The following is a 19,592-nucleotide window of genomic DNA, read 5'->3' as shown; positions in this document are numbered from 1 at the left end:
GCTTACACTAGGCGGCATTGTCGTACATTAGCCTTATGGTACATTACCTCTTTGTGATCAGCTACAAGCACAAGCTCTATGTACTTGGTCTCTGAGAGAATGTCCCTCTTACTCTGCAAAAAAGCAAAGTGTAAACAAAAGATATTCGGGCCAATGTACACTACGATGTCGACAATTTCCAGCAGTGGCAAAAACGTCAGTAGTTCCAATCCCAGGATAAACAAACATTTGATTGTGCTTCCAGCCCCTCTCACCCTGTGTGGGACTTGTGGTGGGATGTGGATTGGGGGTACAGGTTTATGGGACACCCCACAGCCCCCAACACTACCCCTCTCCAGAGGTCTGGTGGAGTAGAGCAGGTGCATCCCCTCCTCCTCCTCCCCTCCACTCTCCTCTGCCCCCTCCTCGTCCTCATGTTCTTCCTCAGGCTGCAACTCAAAGCTCAGGGTGGAGTTGATGGCCACCACACCCCTGAGAGAGAGGGGAATAAACAGGGACTCACTCAACAGGGACAAAAAATGGCATCCAAGTTCAAAGTAAATACAGTTACTTCAGGTGAGGACATTGTGCAAGGCTCTGCTAGCAACCATATTACGTTCGCTACATAAACATGACCCTGAACCGAGTATATGGCCACATGGTCTGCCCACGCAGTAAAGAGCTCTAAATAACTCCAACTCGAAATAGGTCAAGAGGATTTTCCATGGATTTCCGCCAAGTTCATTTGGATATCCCTTAAGTATCCAAGCCAGCGGAAGGGACCCCAGATTAAAAATGGCGCTCTCTCAAATCGGGTGATTCGTATGTTTGAGGAGGTCAGAGTTCTTTCAGATTAATCTGGATTGGATTAAAGCCACCTCACGGTCGATCACTTCGCCCCACTCACATAACCATGACGTTGTCCGTACTGCAGGCAAAGGTGAAGTGCCCTTAGTAAAGACTTCCCCTTTATAATAATAGGTTTACCATATAGTGCACCACAAAGGGTTTAACTGAGATGGGTGATAAAGTGGGATAAGGCTGACCCCTGTTTAGATCACTTTACTGGTTTTAAATGCATTAACCATTACATAACAGAGAATGAAATGCATATGCTTAAGGTCATAAGGTCATGCGGGTAAACTTATTGAGCTGTTAGGCTCTATTTCTTAATGGAAAACCTAAAAGGCATGATTACACAGTATGAATTTGTATGATCTCACTTCCATGGACACCATTCTCAAATCAAGAATGTTGACTGGGTACATCTACAGGGAGCATTGTTCGCATGCTGTTGCCTTGCTTGTGAAGTTCCGTGAAATTGTACATTCCTTTGGGTAGTGACAGAGGGGAAAGTATCCTAATTTTGACAGGCCGCATACCATCCTGTAGTTTGGACAGAGAGTTAAAGTTGATATTATTACCTGAGTCCAGAGCAGGTACTGAGAGCCACCCTGGACTGTGGGAAGCCCCTCACTGAGCCGTGGTAGTAGCAGTGAGTCTAGGAGATAACAACCAGGGAGATAGTAGTCAACATAATATAATGACAACATTATTATCCAAGCTCATATGAACTAACTTACCGTTAACTATCCCTATAACAAATCAGAACATTTACAACACATTACTTACCACTGTGCTCTCCTCTAAAGAAACCCCAGTGCCATTAGGGAGGTAGTAGAAGATATTGGGGGGCTTGGGCAGGAGATCACTGCAGGGAGAGGACAGGGTTACTGTACATTCATTCAGACTACTTCCTCTGAAGATTTGTCTGAAGTCCGAATTTTTTAATTGCTAATGATAAACCCCTTTATGAAACTATGAAGTCTTAACTCAACAATGGCAAAGGTTGGGGCATTTCAGCATCACATCTCCCCATTCAAATAGCTAAGGCCTGATATTGAAATATATGTCATTTTCTGATATTTAAAAAGGGAGTATATTATGTTAGTGAGCTTACTGGTTTTTCTCCAGGTCCAAAAGATAGATGCTGCCTCCAAATTGAAGACCACACTGTAGCTTGTCTGGGTGACCGTTCTGTGAAAGGAAAAGAAACATACACCTGGTAATATGTACTGTGATTTTTATCCTCATAAGTCAGTGGATTTAACTAACAATTTAACTAACTGTAATGCAAAAACCCGGTTGGACACTTCCCCCTAACAACTGTTGTGCAAAAGGTGAACAAGGACTTTGTGTGGCCAAATTAACTCATCGTTCAACAAAAATGACTTTGTTTGCTATTGTTGTTATTGTGATCGCTCAATGTTCCAACATGGTGTATTCATGATTAGCATGTGATGGGTGTCTTAATGAGCGAATGCAGCCAAGAGCAGCTTGAAGTGGCAAACGGGGCAAAGGGACAATCTTCTTAGTGAAAGAACAGTAATAGCCAGTACCACCATGTGGTCTTTCCTATTAACCCTGCGAAGGTTAAAGGATTGAGGCTTAGGAAGTCCTGTATAGTTCATAAAGAACAGGTTATGTACACAATGACCTATATCCTTTAGAGGCTGATGGACAACATTTCAGATGTAGTAGACAGCTATGGAGCGCTCATCCTTTCTCCGCACTAAAGTTCCATTATTACACAATGCTCAGATTGGATAATACTATATACTTTGAATCACTTCAGCCAATCAATACTCATCCCATCAAACCAGTCAGCGGACATGAAATGAGATGGTGCGATTAACGTTATACTTTGTCTATGGCTGCAGCCGCCCCTGAGCACTATCTGTAAACTCTTACACCTACATGCTCTCTAAAATAGACCCAGTCTCTAAACGTGTGCAGCACCCAGTCCTTGATTGGCACTGGCACCTAAGCACAATACTAGAGCCCAAATGGGCTGAATCAGACTGTCAGCCAGGGTTACCCCTCAAAGGCACTAAGGATCAGGCTATAAATGGACTTCCTTTACCTGCTGCATATTTCTCTCACCAAACGCAAAGGCAGCGCAGCGGTGGATAAATTACGTCCTATCCCTCTTTTCATGTCCGTTTCCCCTGCGCTTCCATCTAATTACAGTCATTCCCCCCAGCAGGAACTAACCTGTCTCTCTTCCTGCCAATCAGTCGCTTTCTAGCGCGTTTAGTGGCTCCACCTTTGAAGACAGTGAGTAAGTGAAACCCTTCCTGTTGGTGCTTCCCTCCTTCCCCACCGCAGAGTGCTGCTTCCTCGCTTTCTCCTCTCCAGCTAACTGACAGGAATTGGCAGGCTTGGAAATGGGACTAGAACTAGGAGTACTGGCAGTAAGGTAATGGGTGGTGACAATATGCCAGAGAGGTCTGTTCAGTTCCAAGTAGCGGTTAGTGACTATGAGGAACCAAAAAGTCTACCTTCTCTGTGGACCGGCGAAATCATGCTGGATAATGTCATTGCCGGGTACCCAAATCCAACAACAACTTACACCCAATTCACTCAGAAGTATTCTACTGTCCACAGTCCCAGAAATATTGTAACATCATCATGGTTCATATGACACAACTATGTCCCTTTACCATAGGCTCTAAGAGGCTATTAGTAATAACATAACATTTCACACTGGAACCCAGTCATTGGATATGTACAAAATATAACTGGTTCCACATCCAAGAATATCATAATCCAAGAAGAATCCCAGAAGTAGATGCTAATAATTGAGGTGGATTTCCAATACATTTGAAAGAAAACACAACTCTGGTCTATTTCTAGTTTCTATAGTCTTTATTATAATCAGAGGGCTTTGGTGAGGTCATTCACCACACTATGTAAGGAGAGTGTGACTGACTTATGTTGGGTGGGTCTGTGTTTTTGTTCTGCCAGGGCAAGAGTCCAATGGGTAACCAACAAAGACTCCAGGCACAATGGTGGAGATCTGGCTACAAACTACAAGGCAAAAAACAAACTAGAGTAATGTCAGTTATGCAACCAAAGAGAAGAAAGAATAAGAGAGAAAGAGATGGGAAGACATACAGTACATGTACACACTCAAACATCTGCAGCTTTTGGCAAACTGCCTTGGATTGTGGTTTTGGGGTGAGAGGTCAGAGTAGAAACAGGGCTCCTTCCAGAGCACAGCAGAGCTACATCTGTTCAGGGCTCTAGTGGAGGAGGATCACACCCAAATATCTGGAGCTCAGCCAAGAAACACCCACCCTCTCCACACTTTGTTTGTCATTGCCTCACTTCTACCTTTCTCACCCTCTCCTTTGAGCATTACAATTTATCTTACATTTCTCTCCTTGTCTCTACCTTCTCTTCTCTCCCCCTGCTGAACCCTTACCTCACACTCGCAACAGGTCTCTTGTTTCACTCTCACTGACTTCTTACACCTCTCTGTCACTCTTCATCTTATCGACAACCATGTCCACTCCATCTCTGCTGCCATTACCTCTCCTTCCCCCACTCTCTCTACCTTCACCCTCTCCTCCTCTTATTTCCCCCCTCTCCTTCTCTCCCTCAGTGAGGTAAATGTCCCAGGCCGATCTCCTGCTAGTAACAAGATGAGCTCACCGCCACATGAATGCTGGGTGGGGTCCATTCAGACCCAGAGCTGCTTGTGACCCACAGCAGAAGAAATAAACCAGGGAGGAGGAGAGGGGAACATGGGCGGAGGGGGTGTAACGTAGGAAGGGAGAGAGGGAGGGACAGGGCAAGTAGTGATTCCTCTCCAGCTCTTTCAGCTCAACGGGAGAGTGCAAGGGAGGGAAATACAATCAGTCAGCTCCTGGGATGTCTGTCTTCCTCAGTCCCTGTAGTGCTTCTCTGTTATTTATCTGGGGGAAATCTCTGGGTTAGTTCATGACTTGTGTATCCCTTTGCATAACAATAACAGCCAAGTGAATTCATGTACAATGGGCAACATGAGGTAGCGGAGTGTCACATTCAACTCCAGTCCCAAAGGGAAAGTGGTGGTTGCTGGCTCTGCTCCTCTTCCCTAGCACTTGACTGATACATATTGATGGACCAGAGAGTGAACACTTCCTGTTTATAGATGTTCAACAGATTGTGGTATGAAGGCAAGAGTGAAAACCATTTCACTGGAACTCATGTCTGCCTCTGACTGTTTCTTTACTGCTGTGCATGGATATCCAGAACTAACCTCACCAATAGGAAAAGAGATTCATTCCCATTTAACTAGTAGCCAGCCTGCCTACTGGCATTACCTTCACTTGGGCTCAGAGAAGTACTCAGTGATTTGAATTACTTTTGGGGTATAATGAATGATCTGGTTATATAAACACGACCCCGGTTGGGGATTAACTCAAGACCATTCTTTAACTGGCTCAATACACCACACACCCATGTGAAACACTTTCCCTACAGACACTTTCTTAAGTAGATAAGAGGGCCCCCCCCCCTCACGTAAAGAATCAGTCTTACCATGCTTGGGTGTAAGACAATAATGCCCCCCCTCACACACACGGCCGTCTTAATGGTAGGGTAAAGGGTTGGGGTGGCAGAAATGCTTACTGTCAACACAGAGCGATCAGGCTCTGAATTAGCTGAGATCCCCTTCTTAAGCTGTATTAAGGTGAAGCTCCCTGCTGCACGCCTTACACACCAGAGCTCCCTGTGTGTGTGGTGTCACAAATCCATTCATAACCAAGTTGGTGTGGAGGCTACTAATAGCAGGCACCAGAGAGGTGAGCACTGAGCAGCAGAACAACTCAACTACAAAGCGTTACCTGCAAACTGATAACATGTCATACATGTCTGTATTTTCTTCTTAAAACATTCCTTTCAACATCAATGTGGCAACTGTCTGAAAGTTTGTCTGACAAAGTAGATCTTTTCATGGTTCAACGTTGACAGAAGCTATTCAGGTCAAGTCAAGTCCTCTCCCAAGAGGACACAAGTCACCTGCTCCACCATAAGAAATGAAACTAACACTGTGGTGACTGGCATGTTTTCTTCTTTAATATCTCACTCACGTATAATCAATCTGAGATCCTAATGGGGCTGGGAGCTACACGCATTTCATCAAAACAAACTCGTAGTTCCTTTGAACTAACTAAAATAATAATCTGGATTTGTAGCATGGTAGTGATATGCAAAGAATATACACTCAGATCTTTTTGCCTCGAGAGAACATTTACGATCGTCTTATCTATAGCTAATCATGCTTTGTTAGACAAATAAAGATCTACATTTAACGTGATGAAGTTGCACACTATCATGGTGATTACATTCAAGTAAGTGCACTCAGTTTGAGTGGTGAATTGAAATACTTTAATTAGTGCTATTTAGAGCACAAGTGGTGGCTCTACTTCTAAGGTCACACTTGGCTCAGGTTGGAGTGATCTTTATCACTTGAATACCCTGGACTGGGAAATGGAACGTTACAGGAATTACATTGTTCAGGGGATGGGTGGGTGTTGATGAGGGTGGACGGACAAAGTTTGAATCACAGACACACCCCTCCCATATGGCTTCATCCCCCACCTTTCTTCTCATTTCTGACAAACAATCTAAAAACAGGTCCCGGTTACCATGGTTACACGTTGCATGTATTTTGAGTGAGTATGTGAATCACTGGTGTTATGTTCGTCAGTATGAGCAGTAGGCTGTGGGTGCAGTAACCTCATGACAAGTGAAAAACGGCTACTCATTCATCAATGACTGCAGTGATTCAGAGGATAAACCACACAATAATGTAGGAATTAGGAGTGACTCTCCACTGAGTCTTAGCCAATGAGGCCCACTCAACTGTTATTTGTATGACATTGCAGTGCCCTGGTTGGTTTTGAAACCAGTAAACAAACGTCTGGGTGCCTGATGGAGACTGCTTTGCCAATGGGATTCAACCTTTTGAAAGTTAACATTCCGATCCAGTAGCTAGCTTAAAATGTGATGTGCAAAAATGTAGCCCTGTCATGCTCTTATTCTCTACTTTCCTCTATGTGTGTGTGTGTGTGTGTGGAAAGGAGGAGGGTGGGGGGGTCTGCTGCCTGGCTTCCTTTTTTGTGCTAATATAACAGAGGAAGGAAGTAGGCGCCTTGACATATTTTACAGGGAGCTTCCTGAATAAAAACTATGATCTGAAGAAGGTGGGGGGGACTGGTGCACTTTAAGAGGACGGACACTTCCTGTGCAGCTGACAGGAGGTCTGAAATCATATCCTGAAGAATTCCCCCATATCACACACTCCACCCAGAGAGGAGAACATCATAACACTGACGACCTTCGAATGGAAAAAAACGTGAGCCACACAATTGGAATAACCAGGTGTGGGTTTGATGTTAGTTTGAGATATAAAACTGCAGTTTAAAATTAGGAGTTCCTATGGGACCTGTAAAAATAGAATGGTTATTAACCTCTGACACTATCTAAAAAAATAAAGGCCACTTTATAAAAGTGCTCTGGGATCACTGAATGAAGAATGGTAACATGTACGCATGGAAATAGAAAGCAGGTAGTGGAAGTAGGACCAGAGTAATAGTGTGTATGTGTATGGCTCTGTGTAGAACGATACTCTCACACACACACATTCTCTTGATGTCTGTAGTCTCACCTGCAAGGCCTCACTCAGACTTCTCTTGTGTCCGTCCACTACCACAAAGGGCCTGGTCCTCTCCAGTGGCTTGCCGTGCCTACTACCATGGTGGTGCTCTGGACCTGGGGACAGGGAGAGATGGGATTCATAGGAAAATATTGTCTTATGTCCCTTGAGGCGCTATATTCTGATGAATAAATATCAGTTTGATACTCTAACATCAGGGGATGGAGAAACTGTTTTGTTAGTGCTAGTATTGACCCTAAAATCTAAATTCTCAGCTAATGGCAACCTATTATCCAGCCCTAGTAGTCAGTGAACCCCCTTCCCCATGGGGCAATGCTAATTCTAAGATCAAGTCAGCCACATCTCAGATGGATATCCCTTAGTAGTAAGGACAAACTAATGTGGTATACAGGCTTGGGGTAGGATGCAGGAAATCTACAATTTTCATTAAATGGTTTCAATATGCCAGGAAAAAAACTCAGCATCACAATCTAAACATGTACAATTCAAGATAATTGCACAAACCAATCAGTGATGCCGGATGTGCTTATAATAGCTCATGCTCTCTCTTTCTCAGCCGGCATATCTTCTGACTCCTTTCTTCACACACACATAAAACAGACACAGCTGCATTAACTTCAGTACAAGAGGCTCTGTGTCCCCTGTCCGTTCCTAGTACAGCTGTTGTCCAGAGCCTGTATTAGGCTTGTTATAGATGACTGGCTGGCTGGCAGGTGTCTCGAGGACCAAAAAGTAGCAGACCACCTCCCAGTGCTCATTTTACAATAGCCTACCTATGTACACTTAACAAAAATATAAATGCAACATGTTTTCATGAGATGAAATAAAAGATTGCAGACATTTTCCATACACACAAAAAACATTTCTCTTAAATGTTGTGCACAAGTTTGTTAACATCCTTGTAGTGAGCATTTCTCCTTTGCCATGATATCAAGAAGCCGATTAAAACCGCATGATCATTACACAGGTGCACCTTGTGCTGGGGGCAATAAAAGGTCCCTCTAAAATGTGCAGTTGTGTCACACAACGCCACAGATGTCTCAAGTTGAGGGAGCGTGCAATTGGCATGCTGACTGCAGGAATGTCCACCAGAGCCGTTGCCAGAGAATTGAATGTTTATTTCTCTACCATAAGCCACCAACATCATTTTACAGAATCTTCCCCAACGGGACTTGAACATGTGTCCTGCGACTGTCAAGCCAACAACTTTAAAGTTAAGCGAAAAGGTCTGAACCTCTTCACTAGGCGTTGGGTTTGACAGTCACTGAGCCAGGGTCCAAGTCCTGGTCGGGCCTACACCCGAATTCACTAGAAACATGTTATTATAAGTGTTTAGAAAGTAAAGGTATCAGATAAATATTAATTGTAATTGGCATAGTGTTACATGCTAGGCTCCAGTATAGAGAGAGGTTTAACTGACTGTAGGATAGGCCTAAAATGTAAGGTAATTTTGGATGAATTTGAGAGTGCCCAGGCAAGGACTGAAATCACATTTTAATGAGTTCCTTTGAAGTTGCCTGGGCTAAACTAGGGTTACTACAAATACCTACTTGTAAGTGTGGAGTTAGACGATACTGTTGTTGCGTTCAAAGGAGACAGCTTCTCTTGTGGCTTCTCCATCTCTGTTTTATTCGAGTTCAAATGACTTTCCGCCAGCAGATATTCCTGCAAATCGTTATCGTCCAGTAATCCTAAACGGCTACTAAGTAACGTATTTGATTGAGTACCGCGAAATGTAACAGTCTCGAGTAGCACCAATGTTACCAGAGCTCCAGACAGAAACATTGTTGCGCAGTGACATTGGCTCCTGTCCATCAATTAATCCACCTAAAGGGTGTAAAACAACGCATTCAGAAACGGAGAAAGGCAACAGGTTCTGTCGGAAGCAACTATATGGCTACCTCAATTTGCCTACAAGGGCAAATGTCAAGCGAAAGTCCATGATAGGCATCCACAAAGGCACGCGCAGAGCAGAAGTGTTCCATGGGCCAGTCAATCGAACGTGTAACTTTATTTCAAGAGGCTGCATTCACCTGCCTCTAAACAAGACCGGCCCGCTGTCCGTAGCCTCTGGCTGCAGTTATCGCAGGGTCATATTTCCAGTACCGTTACCTTCACACACAGAGCTACTACAATATATGTCCCTTCCGTAGCGGAGATGAACCCACTGTGATCTTGTTTAACTCCCAAAGTGCTATCCAGAATATCTTAATTCCTGAAAGGCAGACAGTTTCGCACATGCAAGACATTCGGGCAAAAGACTGAGTGAGTGTTTACAGCGATGGTGTAATCGCATTTCAACCCCCGTACAGGGCGGGATTTTCTCTTGTGCTTTAACTCTTTACTGCCTGAATCTTTCTGTGCGGTCACATTATAGACCGCCGCGTATTCTAACAAACCTTACACAACATTTCTATATAGCAAATTCCCCCCCCGAAATACAAAAATCGATTTATAAAATCCTGCATTTAATATAATTAAGTGTGACTAAATTATGCAAATGTTTACCTTACACGGACATAGGCTATTTAATCTGATAATATGTCATCCTATTGTCTGAACATCCCAAATAATTCGCTGGATCTCCAGTTTTGTCAATTGTCAGCATTGCTAAATAAATAAAACCTCTGGAGAAACAGATGCTATTGTTATACTTGTCTGGTCGATTTAACTATTAACAGGAAATAGAACTTTGGACAGGGATTCAAGGAATGAAACAATTTTAAAAGCAAGTTTGCTTTTATTGCTATTGAAGAAGATTGAGGACCAAAACCTGTAATGGGCTAATATGCTAAATATCTTTACTGTGTCTGCATGTGATTTAGGTGGTCGCCCTAATGGACATAGTACATGTCTGTGTCTGAACAGCTTTCTACTGGATCCCAGTTACTAGTGGGGACACAGGCGTAACAGATCCTGCCCAGGTCCCTCCAGCACTGGGGACAGTAGGCCGCCTGGCAGCCTGGGACTGTGCACTCCATGGCCCGGTCACCCCTCTGCCTCTCCCCACACACACAGCACCACCGCAGCCTGCAGCCCAGCCTCTCCAGTCTAGACAACACACCAAACAACACCTGAGCGGGAGAGAGTGGAGGTGAAGGGGAGAGAGACAGCAGAAAAGTGGGAGGAACAGAGAAAGGGGGATGTGGAGAGTACAGGAGGTAGAAGGGCCAGTGTTAAATAACAGTACAATTCAATGAAAGTAACATATTTTCCCTAATTAGATTATTGGGGGTCACAGGGCATGGAATGAAAAGCATTAGTGAAGAAGACAGAACAGAGGATAATACAACAGCATGTAAGACAGGATGGAGAGAGAAGGGCCCAGGAAGGAGAGTGGGAGGGAGGCTGCATCCCAAAGAGTTTATCTGTGTTTGTTTAGATTTGTCTTGGACATCATTCCTGGAAAAGAGTGAGCCCATTTGACTTCAAAATTAAAGGCACTGTCATTCTGTCATGAGTTCTCAGAGGTCATCCAAGAACCATCCCATCAACTAAATCAGGAAATAGAAGGGTTCAAAGACCTTTAGGAAAATAAAGATGTTTAAACTCTGTTTAATGAGAGAGTAGTTAAATACACACAGTACGCACTGTTTTCTCTCCTGTTCCTAGCTGCATGAGTCGTGTCCGTTGCCTTTTGGTGTATGAGATGCGCCTCTGGATCTGCAGGTTATAAAGGAACAGAGCGCGCCTCTTCTCCCGCTAACAGACAGGCAGCCACAGCAGAGGGTGGAGAGACAGAGAAATGGGGCAGTCAGATAAATGACAATGAGCTAATATAGTGTGTGGAACAGTAGGGCCACAGACGGGCAAGATATAGAAAAGTCGAGACATGAAAAGATAATATTTTTTTTTCTGTTGAATTAGATACTTGAAATCACCCTGAACATGGGTACTAGACTTCACCACTGCTGTATGAACACTCAATACTGTCCACCATGAGGAGGCTTCTGGAGCGCTGAACACCCGAGGCCAGTTGGATTAGTCTGTGGGCTGCACACTTTCACCATGTTGCACTTCTCTCCCACATGCTGAATGTGCAGCAGCTTAATTTTGCTTGATTTGTGAAACTAATCCCCTTCAGAGAGCATAAGGGGAGGACTAATAACAGTAATGACACTTCAGCTGATTTAGTGCTAAGTGAAACACACAGAGGGCAATCCCTCACTCTATCTACTACGCCAGTCTCTCCCCTCGCTGTAGTTTCTCTATAGGTGCTTTCATACTGGCATTTTCAACCCTTAGTCAACCCAGGCAGCTATTCAATTATGATCCTGGAATGGCGAACCACTTCTGGTTTTTGTTCCTACTTGATCTATCATTGCACTCACCTCATCTGGTGTCCCAGGTCTAAACCAGTCCCTGATTAGAGAAGAATGAAAACCAGAAGTGTATTGGACCTCAAGGGCCAGATTTCACACATGCATTTTCAACCCGGGCCAGAATTTTAAATGCTCAAAATGCCTTTGAAACGCTCTCCCTGTTGTGGAAATGCCAGCATGAAAAATGTCTGTATCCCACTTTCCCTCCGTTAATCTCTTACTCCCACTAATTCTTAGTTTCTCTGCATACAGTATATACTCCTTCTTCGCCCCTTTGCCCCTCTCTGTGCAGTACTGTAGGTAGGGCTTCAGTATGAGCAGAATACGTAGTGTCTAATGCTATTACAATAAGCTGCTCTCAGGTAAGCACTGCTTTACTCGACACACACGAGCCAGTGCATTTCTTACAGGATTGGGGGAAAAGGGCCACATTCACTCTGTGTACACATTGTGCTAAAGCCTATTGAATTATAAACTGGGAGGCTCGAGCCCTGAATGCTGATTGGCTGACAAACCCGTATACCACGGGTATGACAAAACATTTATTTTTACTGCTCCAATTACGTTGGTAACCAGTTTATAATAGCAATAAGGCACCTCTGGGGTTTGTGATATATTGCCAATATACCATGGCTAAGGGTTGTGTCCAGGCACTCCGCGATGCGTCTTGCCTAAGAACAGCCCTTAGCCGTGGTATATTGGCCATATACCGCACCCCCTTGTGCCTTTTTGTTTAAATATACCTCAACCAGCAATGTTGCACAAGTTTGCATGAACGGTTATATCTATTACGTTTGGATTAGGCTAGGTTTCTTCTTTAAGTCACGTTCCTATATGCATATGTGCATGTTTATGGAGAACGTGCATCTTATAAGCCTAGAGGTTCCTGGACTTCCTTTGTGTTCATTTCATTAAACCCATTGCTTCATTTGGAACAATTAAGGGAAATTTGAGGGGGAAAAAACAGTGTGCACAACTGGCCTTAACGAGGTAGCTCAGCTTATATGTTGAATTTCACACAAATAGTGAATTATGTAAATGAAGGCCAAGCTTTCTCCTGAACAATGATTTGTTTTATTTCCATTTATACTCAGCAGTCGACCCAGTAGCTGCTCCAATTTCCGGGGAGATATCTGTAAACCATCTATAAGAACTCCGGGGAAATCCACCCTTTATGATATCCAGATCGACTGTAAATACTAACAGTATAACGAGCGTTTCTACTTTGTGCGACATTGTATTCTTTGTTTATTTGTAGGTCGACCGACAGGACCCTACTGTTTGTTCAAACCTTCCCTGTGCCAATTCCACCAGGGATAAAAAAAGGGGGGGAATAATAAATGTTAGTCTGCCTATTTAAAACGTTACATAGGCTGGACCCAATGCCAACATGTCTATGTGCATGTTGTGTAGAGGCTCCCAGAGTTTAAATGTAGCTACTACTGATGTTTTCATCACAGTGGGTGTCGTCACCTGTCTTGATACATTGCATACATTATATTATGACCTTATAAATCTATTTTTTCCCCCCCTCTTCTTTTTAATTACTATACTGAGCAAAAATATAAATGCAACATGTAAAGTGTTGATCCCATGTTTCATGAGCTGAAATAAAAGATCCCTGAAATTTTCCATATGCACAAGAAGGCAAATTCTCTTAAATTGAGCACAAATTTGTTTACATCCCTGTTAGTGAGCATTTCTCCTTTGCCAAGATAAGCCATCCACCTGAAAGGTGTGGCATATCAAGAAGCTGATTAAACAGCATGATCATTACACAGGTGCACCTTGTGCTGGGGACAATAAAAGGCTGTTTTAAAAATGTGCAGTTTTGTCATAACACAATGCCTCAGATGTCTCAGGTTTTGAGGGAGTGTACCATTGAAATGGTGACTGCAGGAATGTCCCCCAGAGCTGTTGCCAGAAAATGTCATGTTTATTTCTCTATCATAAGCCGTCTCCAATGTCGTTTTAAAGATTTGGCAGTACGTCCAACCGGCCTCACAACCTCAGACCACATGTAACCACGCCAGCCCAGGACATCCACATCCAGCTTCTTCACCTCCAGGATTGTCTGAGGGGGTGCTGACTAAAGCCCTTTTGTGGAGAAAAACTCATTCTGATTGGCTATGCCCGGCTATGCCCTCCCAGGCCCACCCACGTCTGCGCCCTTTTCCAGTCATGTGAAATCCATAGATTAGGGTGTAATTTATTTATTTCAATTGACGGATTTCCTTATATGAACTGTAACTCAGTAAAATCTTTGAAATTGTTACGTATATATACACACACACCTTTCTTTCGACCCATTGAAAGACAGTTGAAACTTCAGAGAAACCATCCAAGTGGGTATATCAATCAGAGCAATCAATCAGCACCTTGATGCACATACACTGTAGTGTAGGCTCTTAACAAGAGAACGTTCAATTATCAGATTTAAGAGCAGAGATTACCTTTAGAGGATTTAAGAGCAGAGATTACCTTCAGATGATTTAAGAGCAGAGATCACCTTTAGGGGATTTAAGATCAACATGTATGACTGGGACAAGGTGTTAATGTGAGAACTATAATTAACACAAATACTACAGATTACATACAGGCAAGCCTAACGTGCCGTGAATACGTTATACATTGTGTCATACATCCGAGTTACAGTATGCAGAGGCTTCGTTCAACCAAGAGGATGGTAGGTGTGGTTGCGAGTGGGTGTGTGTGGCCTCACCTTGGGGAAGTAGAAGGCAGCGATGACCCTGCGCAGGCGGTTGCTGTACACCTGCAGGCAGCACATCAGCGCCATCATCAAGAGGGGCACGAAACTCCACAGGTAGTCCTCTATGGTGAGGGCCCTCGGCTGGGGCAGACAGTCTGAGAGAGAATAAAAAGAGAAAGGGGGATTGTTGTTGATCTTGTGAATGTTGCCACGATTTGACTAATCTGTGGTCTCACTTAATCCTGATTATTAGCAAATACTATGAGAATGGCCATTTTATTGTGCATGGATAACTCCTAGTTGTCATCCTGCATATGGACAGACATGTGATGCTAGAGTATATGTGTGTTCTATGCCTCTTGACAACACTGTCTAAACTATCTAGCCAAGACAAGGTTGTACACCACTAGACCAGAGCAGATTAGTGTTGTAGCCAGTCAGACAGGGACAGGTCAACTGGTCAACATTAGCTAGCCACAACACACACGTCTGGCACATCAGTCTTTGGCACATTGAGCAGTGAGAGAACAGCAGAGAGGCCACCTACGCTGGTTACTAGACTGCATATCCAGGTTAGAGGAGGTGTTGAAGGCCCCGATAGTCTTCCTCAGGAGCTTGGCCATCATGGACTGTCCTCCCACGTTGATGTCTATGTGGTGGCTACCTGTGGAACACAGTGGCATGAGTTAACACAATCACACTGTGACAATGATATGGTACAGGAGAAAGTGTGTGTGTGTGTGAGACTCACTGGTGAGGGAGAACTCTGTGAAAGTGTGTCTGCGGATGATGTCAAAGATGTGGTGGAGGACCATGTCGACAGCCAGTAGTACACAGACAAACACAGCCAGAGAGACTACCTGCAGCAGGCCCGCCATCTGTGGCCCAATGACACAGATCTGGGATTAGACTTGACTCCCTTTTGTGATTGTAAAAAGACTTGGACAAGTATTTTGATCAATCACAAGATTGTTCTTCAGTCTATACAACCCTAAAGTCAGCAAGGAGTGGAAAGATAGTAATGAACAAGTCATTGGAGAAAATGATTGGATTGAAATACACCCAGGAGAGATAAGCAACGCACCACTAATTTAAGCTCACTGGGATGTATGGACAGGCTGCAAGGGTTGATGAAAAGGCCTCGCTCAGCTTTCTTCAAAGGTAACAGATAACGTTTGTCCTGAAATGTCAAATGTACATATCAGCTTCCAAACGTTATACACTCCCCTACGTATTTATTTGGACAGTGAAGCTAAAACAATTAATTTGGCTCTATACTCCAGCATTTTGGATTTGAGATCAAATGTTTTACATGAGGCGACAGTACAGAATGTCACCATTGATTTGAGGGTATTTTCATACACTTGTTTGCTGTTTAGAAATTAAAGCATTTTATGTACAGTATTTAGTCTCCCCATTTGAAGATATAAGTATTTGGAAAAATTCACTTATAGTGTATTCAATTTTGTCAAAAATGTACTATTTGGTCCCATATTCCATGCAAAGAATACATCAAGCTTGTGACTGCAAACTTGTTGGATGCATTTGGTTTGTTTTGGTTGATTCAGATTATGTAGTGCCCAATAGAAATGAATGGTAAATAATGTATTCTGTCATTTTGGAGTCACTTTTATTGTAAATAAGAATGTTCCTGAACACTTCTACATTATGCCACCATGATTATGGATAATCATGAAGGAATCGTGAATAATGATGAGTGAGAAAGTTAGACACACAAATATCACCCACCCCACACAAACGCTCGCCTCCCTGTTATCAGTAATGGTAAGAGGTTAGCATGTTTTGGGGAGCATGATCTTTGTGCAACTTACGCACAATTCATTCATGATTACCCATAATCATGGTAGCATCCACATTAATGTAAAATTGTTCAGAAACTATACGTAAAAGTGACTCCAAAAATGATACATTATTTACCATTACTTTCTATTGGGCATAACAAAACAAACTGCAAATGCATCCAACAAGTTTGTAGAGAGTCAGAAGCTTTATGTAGTCATTGCATGCTAGGAATATGGGACCTGTGACACCTTTAAATGGGGGGACTAGATGCATAAAGTGCATTCATTTCTAAACAGTAAAACAGATATGTATTAAAATATCCTCAAATAAAAGGTGACATTTGATCTCAAATCCAAAATGCTGGAGAATAGAGCCAAATTAAACATTTTAGCTTCACTGACCAAAAATATACGTTATCTTTTGTTTGCTTACTGCTCTCTTTCTCCTGGCATCAATCTGTCTGAAGTAGGTGGTGATGTAGATGTTGTCAAAGCGAATGTCTTGTGTATACTGCCTCGCATATCCAAACGCCCTTCACAGGAAGGCAGAGAGCGAAGAGAGGCACACATGCACTGATTACATTAGAAACTGTATAAACACTTTATAGAAATAAACGACATCATGGTACTGCAGTGAGTCCAATGCAGGGGTGCATGCCTTTAGTCCTCGAGGCCTGCAGTAGGTTGGCTTTCAACCTTGACTGATTCAGACCTGGGAAACTGGATTTATGGACTATGGCCAATCACTGACAAAATAAAAGGACACTGCCACTTTGGAAAACTAAAATAGCCAGCTTCTCAAAAAGCAGAACATCTAACACACCCCTACATTAGATAGCATAAATACACATGTCATTCCATCATATCTAACTGAGTTGCTGTGTGGTTGAGTAGGCTCACGAGGTGAAGATGGTGATGAAGGTGCAGGAGAGGAGGAGCTGGATGAGGCCCAGAAACTGGTCCAGAATGACCTTGGTCTCCTCGAAGGCTTTACTCAGACCCTCTGTGAAATCCTGTAGGGCTGACACACCAAACACAGACTGCTGCTCCTCCTCCTACACACTCTCTCGCACACACACACACAAGAGGGAAAGGTGGAAGCTCAGGAACTGTAAATAACATCCAATTAAAGTATTGTGCAAAGTGCACCTTCAACAGAGTAAGGCATAATACATGTATTTCGAGTAGAGAAAACCTCCAAATGACCTAATTATGTGTAAACTACAGTCTTGTATTTCTTTCATTACTTAACTGTCTTGGTTTCAGTGAGAGCAGACAGAGGAGTTGGGCTGTACCTGCAGCACCACGTTAGTGCTGAATTCTCTGGACAGTGCGTCAATGGAGAAGTTGAGCTTGTCGAATGTTTGCCCAAAGTTCCCTTCCACTGGGATATCCTCCCTGCACCAGGGCTTCATGACTGACAGGAAAAGCAACCAAGCAAACATCATTGTAATCAGAAAGTATATCATCCCACTTGACTAAACACCTGGGCTACCAATGAAGTTGAACCCCTACCTCTCATGATGTCACAGAGGAAGTGGAATCTCATAGACACACACAGGATGTGGTTGATGACTGGGGCTTTGATGGCATCCATGCAGTCCTGCCACTTGACCTCAAACCACTCCCGACAGCGCTCTATCCCCTGCTCCACCACATCTGTCCCACAATGCAGAAAAATAGGTGAGTAATGTTAATACATTCACAACTAATTATCGACCAATAACAACCAACTTCAATCTGCTGAATAGGTTTTTAAATGCAAACCAACACTCACTGTCACATCGCATCATCGTCTTTGCTGCATACAAATCCTGGGTGCTGTTGCCAGCAGCAACAGGGCCCTGTTCCATGGAGTCATAGCCATACTGCCCCATGACCTCATCCCTGATGCTCTGAAACTTCCTGCTCACACTCTTAGCCTCGTCCTGGAACTCCCCATTATCCTCCTGACCCAGTAAACAAAGGAATGAAGGAAACGTTGAGGGCATATCCATGAAATATCAGTTGATAATGTGAAACAAACCTACTGAACTAATACAATAGTGAACTGTGTCGCATTAGTGGATACTCAGACTGCTCTTAGGGCAGGTCTGCCGGTTTTGACTAGCAGAAGTGACTTTTCGTAGCAGGTTAGGATAATTAACGTGGCAGGTTAGGATAATTAGGTTTAGGAAAAGGGTTAGCCAAAATTCTCATCGCAAATATATCTAGCTAGAACCAGGCCTGCCCTGAGAACAGTTTTGGTTTCCACTAATGCTATTCTGCCAATAGTGGTCCACTGACCATGATAATGTGTAACTTACCACAATACCCTGCACCACCTGCATGAAGGGCTCCATCACCACCCTCCACATGACCTTGCTGTGTTTGATCTGGAGCTCGATGTTGCACCCCATAGAGAAGGCCACATTCTGGACATTACGGTGGATGTTAGCGATTGGGCCTGACAGGATGAGAGAACAGGATGATCAGAGGATTGCCGGTTTACACCACAGCGAAGCCATACTGCTAGCAATCTATTTGGCAAGTATCAAGGCAATACATTTTTTCCAGAGCTATTTTCAGTTTACCTCTATACAGGCCGTAGAGGACAAACAGCATGAGGTACGCCCTGCCACGAGAGCCGAGCATGCTGGGAAAGATCAGGAGGACCGAGCAGCGAAAGTAGGAGGAAAACGCCCCACCCAGAATACATACAGCTGAAAAACACACACAGAGCAAGACTAATATGTTTCCAATTTGTTTACTTTACTGATTGACTCCAAACAGTGTTCAATTGCAGTACCATAATCTACTCACCTACAAAAGCATATCCTGCTAAGAGCCTGTTTACACTGGTCATTGAGACATTGTGGAAGAGACCCAGAAATAAACCTGGAGGGGAGAATTCACAATGAGTTGGCCAAATTATAAACCGAAACTTTGTAGCATTGTGGAATCAGTCGACCCTACCTGCACCACTGAGAGCACCAAATAATGCTCCTAGGAAGAAACGAGCAACTGGGAAGTCCTGTGACTGACTAAAGAGGAACCGGTGGGCAAAATCTGGCAAAACCCACCTACTGATCCTCTCCAAGGCTGTGACAAAACACACACAAACACGGTAAGTATGGTACATTGAAGTTGTCTATGTCTATCAAATTGATCATCAGTGGCACAAACACCAACTCATTATCTGGAATCTACTAACTGGAATGTGGTGCTTTTTTGAGTCTTCGGAGTTCACTCAATTTAACCATCATCACTGCCATTAAATAATTAGCTGGTTT

General features: G+C 43.5%; 2 protein-coding genes across 2 annotated transcripts in view; both read right to left on the bottom strand.

Annotated features, from left to right (window-relative positions):
- adam15 (ADAM metallopeptidase domain 15) overlaps positions 1 to 9,735 on the bottom strand; it is a 28,697-nt gene extending 18,962 nt beyond the window's left edge. Inside the window, exons 1-7 of the mRNA XM_038976864.1 lie at positions 9,037 to 9,735; positions 7,478 to 7,581; positions 1,940 to 2,016; positions 1,612 to 1,690; positions 1,404 to 1,480; positions 255 to 471; positions 48 to 113 (exon numbers count right to left, since the gene is read on the bottom strand). Coding sequence (XP_038832792.1) covers positions 48 to 113; positions 255 to 471; positions 1,404 to 1,480; positions 1,612 to 1,690; positions 1,940 to 2,016; positions 7,478 to 7,581; positions 9,037 to 9,301 — 885 coding nt within the window. The 5' untranslated portion in view covers positions 9,302 to 9,735. The remainder of the gene's footprint in view (positions 1 to 47; positions 114 to 254; positions 472 to 1,403; positions 1,481 to 1,611; positions 1,691 to 1,939; positions 2,017 to 7,477; positions 7,582 to 9,036) is intronic.
- A 585-nt stretch (positions 9,736 to 10,320) lies between these two features.
- Positions 10,321 to 19,165, bottom strand: dcst1 (DC-STAMP domain containing 1). The gene is made up of 13 exons (XM_038977447.1): positions 19,123 to 19,165; positions 18,894 to 19,022; positions 18,627 to 18,766; positions 18,098 to 18,269; positions 17,836 to 17,979; positions 17,616 to 17,737; positions 17,221 to 17,375; positions 16,754 to 16,853; positions 15,270 to 15,396; positions 15,066 to 15,182; positions 14,531 to 14,673; positions 11,078 to 11,188; positions 10,321 to 10,560 (listed from the first exon to the last, which is right to left on the bottom strand). The coding sequence occupies exons 1-13, from the start codon at positions 19,163 to 19,165 to the stop codon at positions 10,321 to 10,323; spliced, it is 1,743 nt and encodes a 580-aa protein (XP_038833375.1).
- Positions 19,166 to 19,592: the final 427 nt, after the last annotated feature.

The sequence above is a fragment of the Salvelinus namaycush genome, chromosome 37, assembly GCF_016432855.1.
Source record: "Salvelinus namaycush isolate Seneca chromosome 37, SaNama_1.0, whole genome shotgun sequence".
NCBI lineage: Eukaryota > Metazoa > Chordata > Actinopteri > Salmoniformes > Salmonidae > Salvelinus > Salvelinus namaycush.
The sequence above is the reverse complement of the archived record's forward strand: the minus strand, read 5'-3'. Positions and strand labels throughout refer to the sequence as shown.

What these genes read in the sequence shown, in the direction of transcription:
- dcst1 (XM_038977447.1), bottom strand. Translation starts at nt 19,165, where the DNA reads ATGACCAGTGTAAACAGGCTCTTAGCAGGATATGCTTTTGTAG. An exon ending in AGGTGGTGCAGGGTATTGTG is followed by an intron (nt 18,270 to 18,626) that starts GTAAGTTACACA and finishes TTACTGGGTCAG; the next exon opens with GAGGATAATGGGGAGTTCCA. An exon ending in CACAGAGTTCTCCCTCACCA is followed by an intron (nt 15,183 to 15,269) that starts GTGAGTCTCACA and finishes TGTGTTCCACAG; the next exon opens with GTAGCCACCACATAGACATC.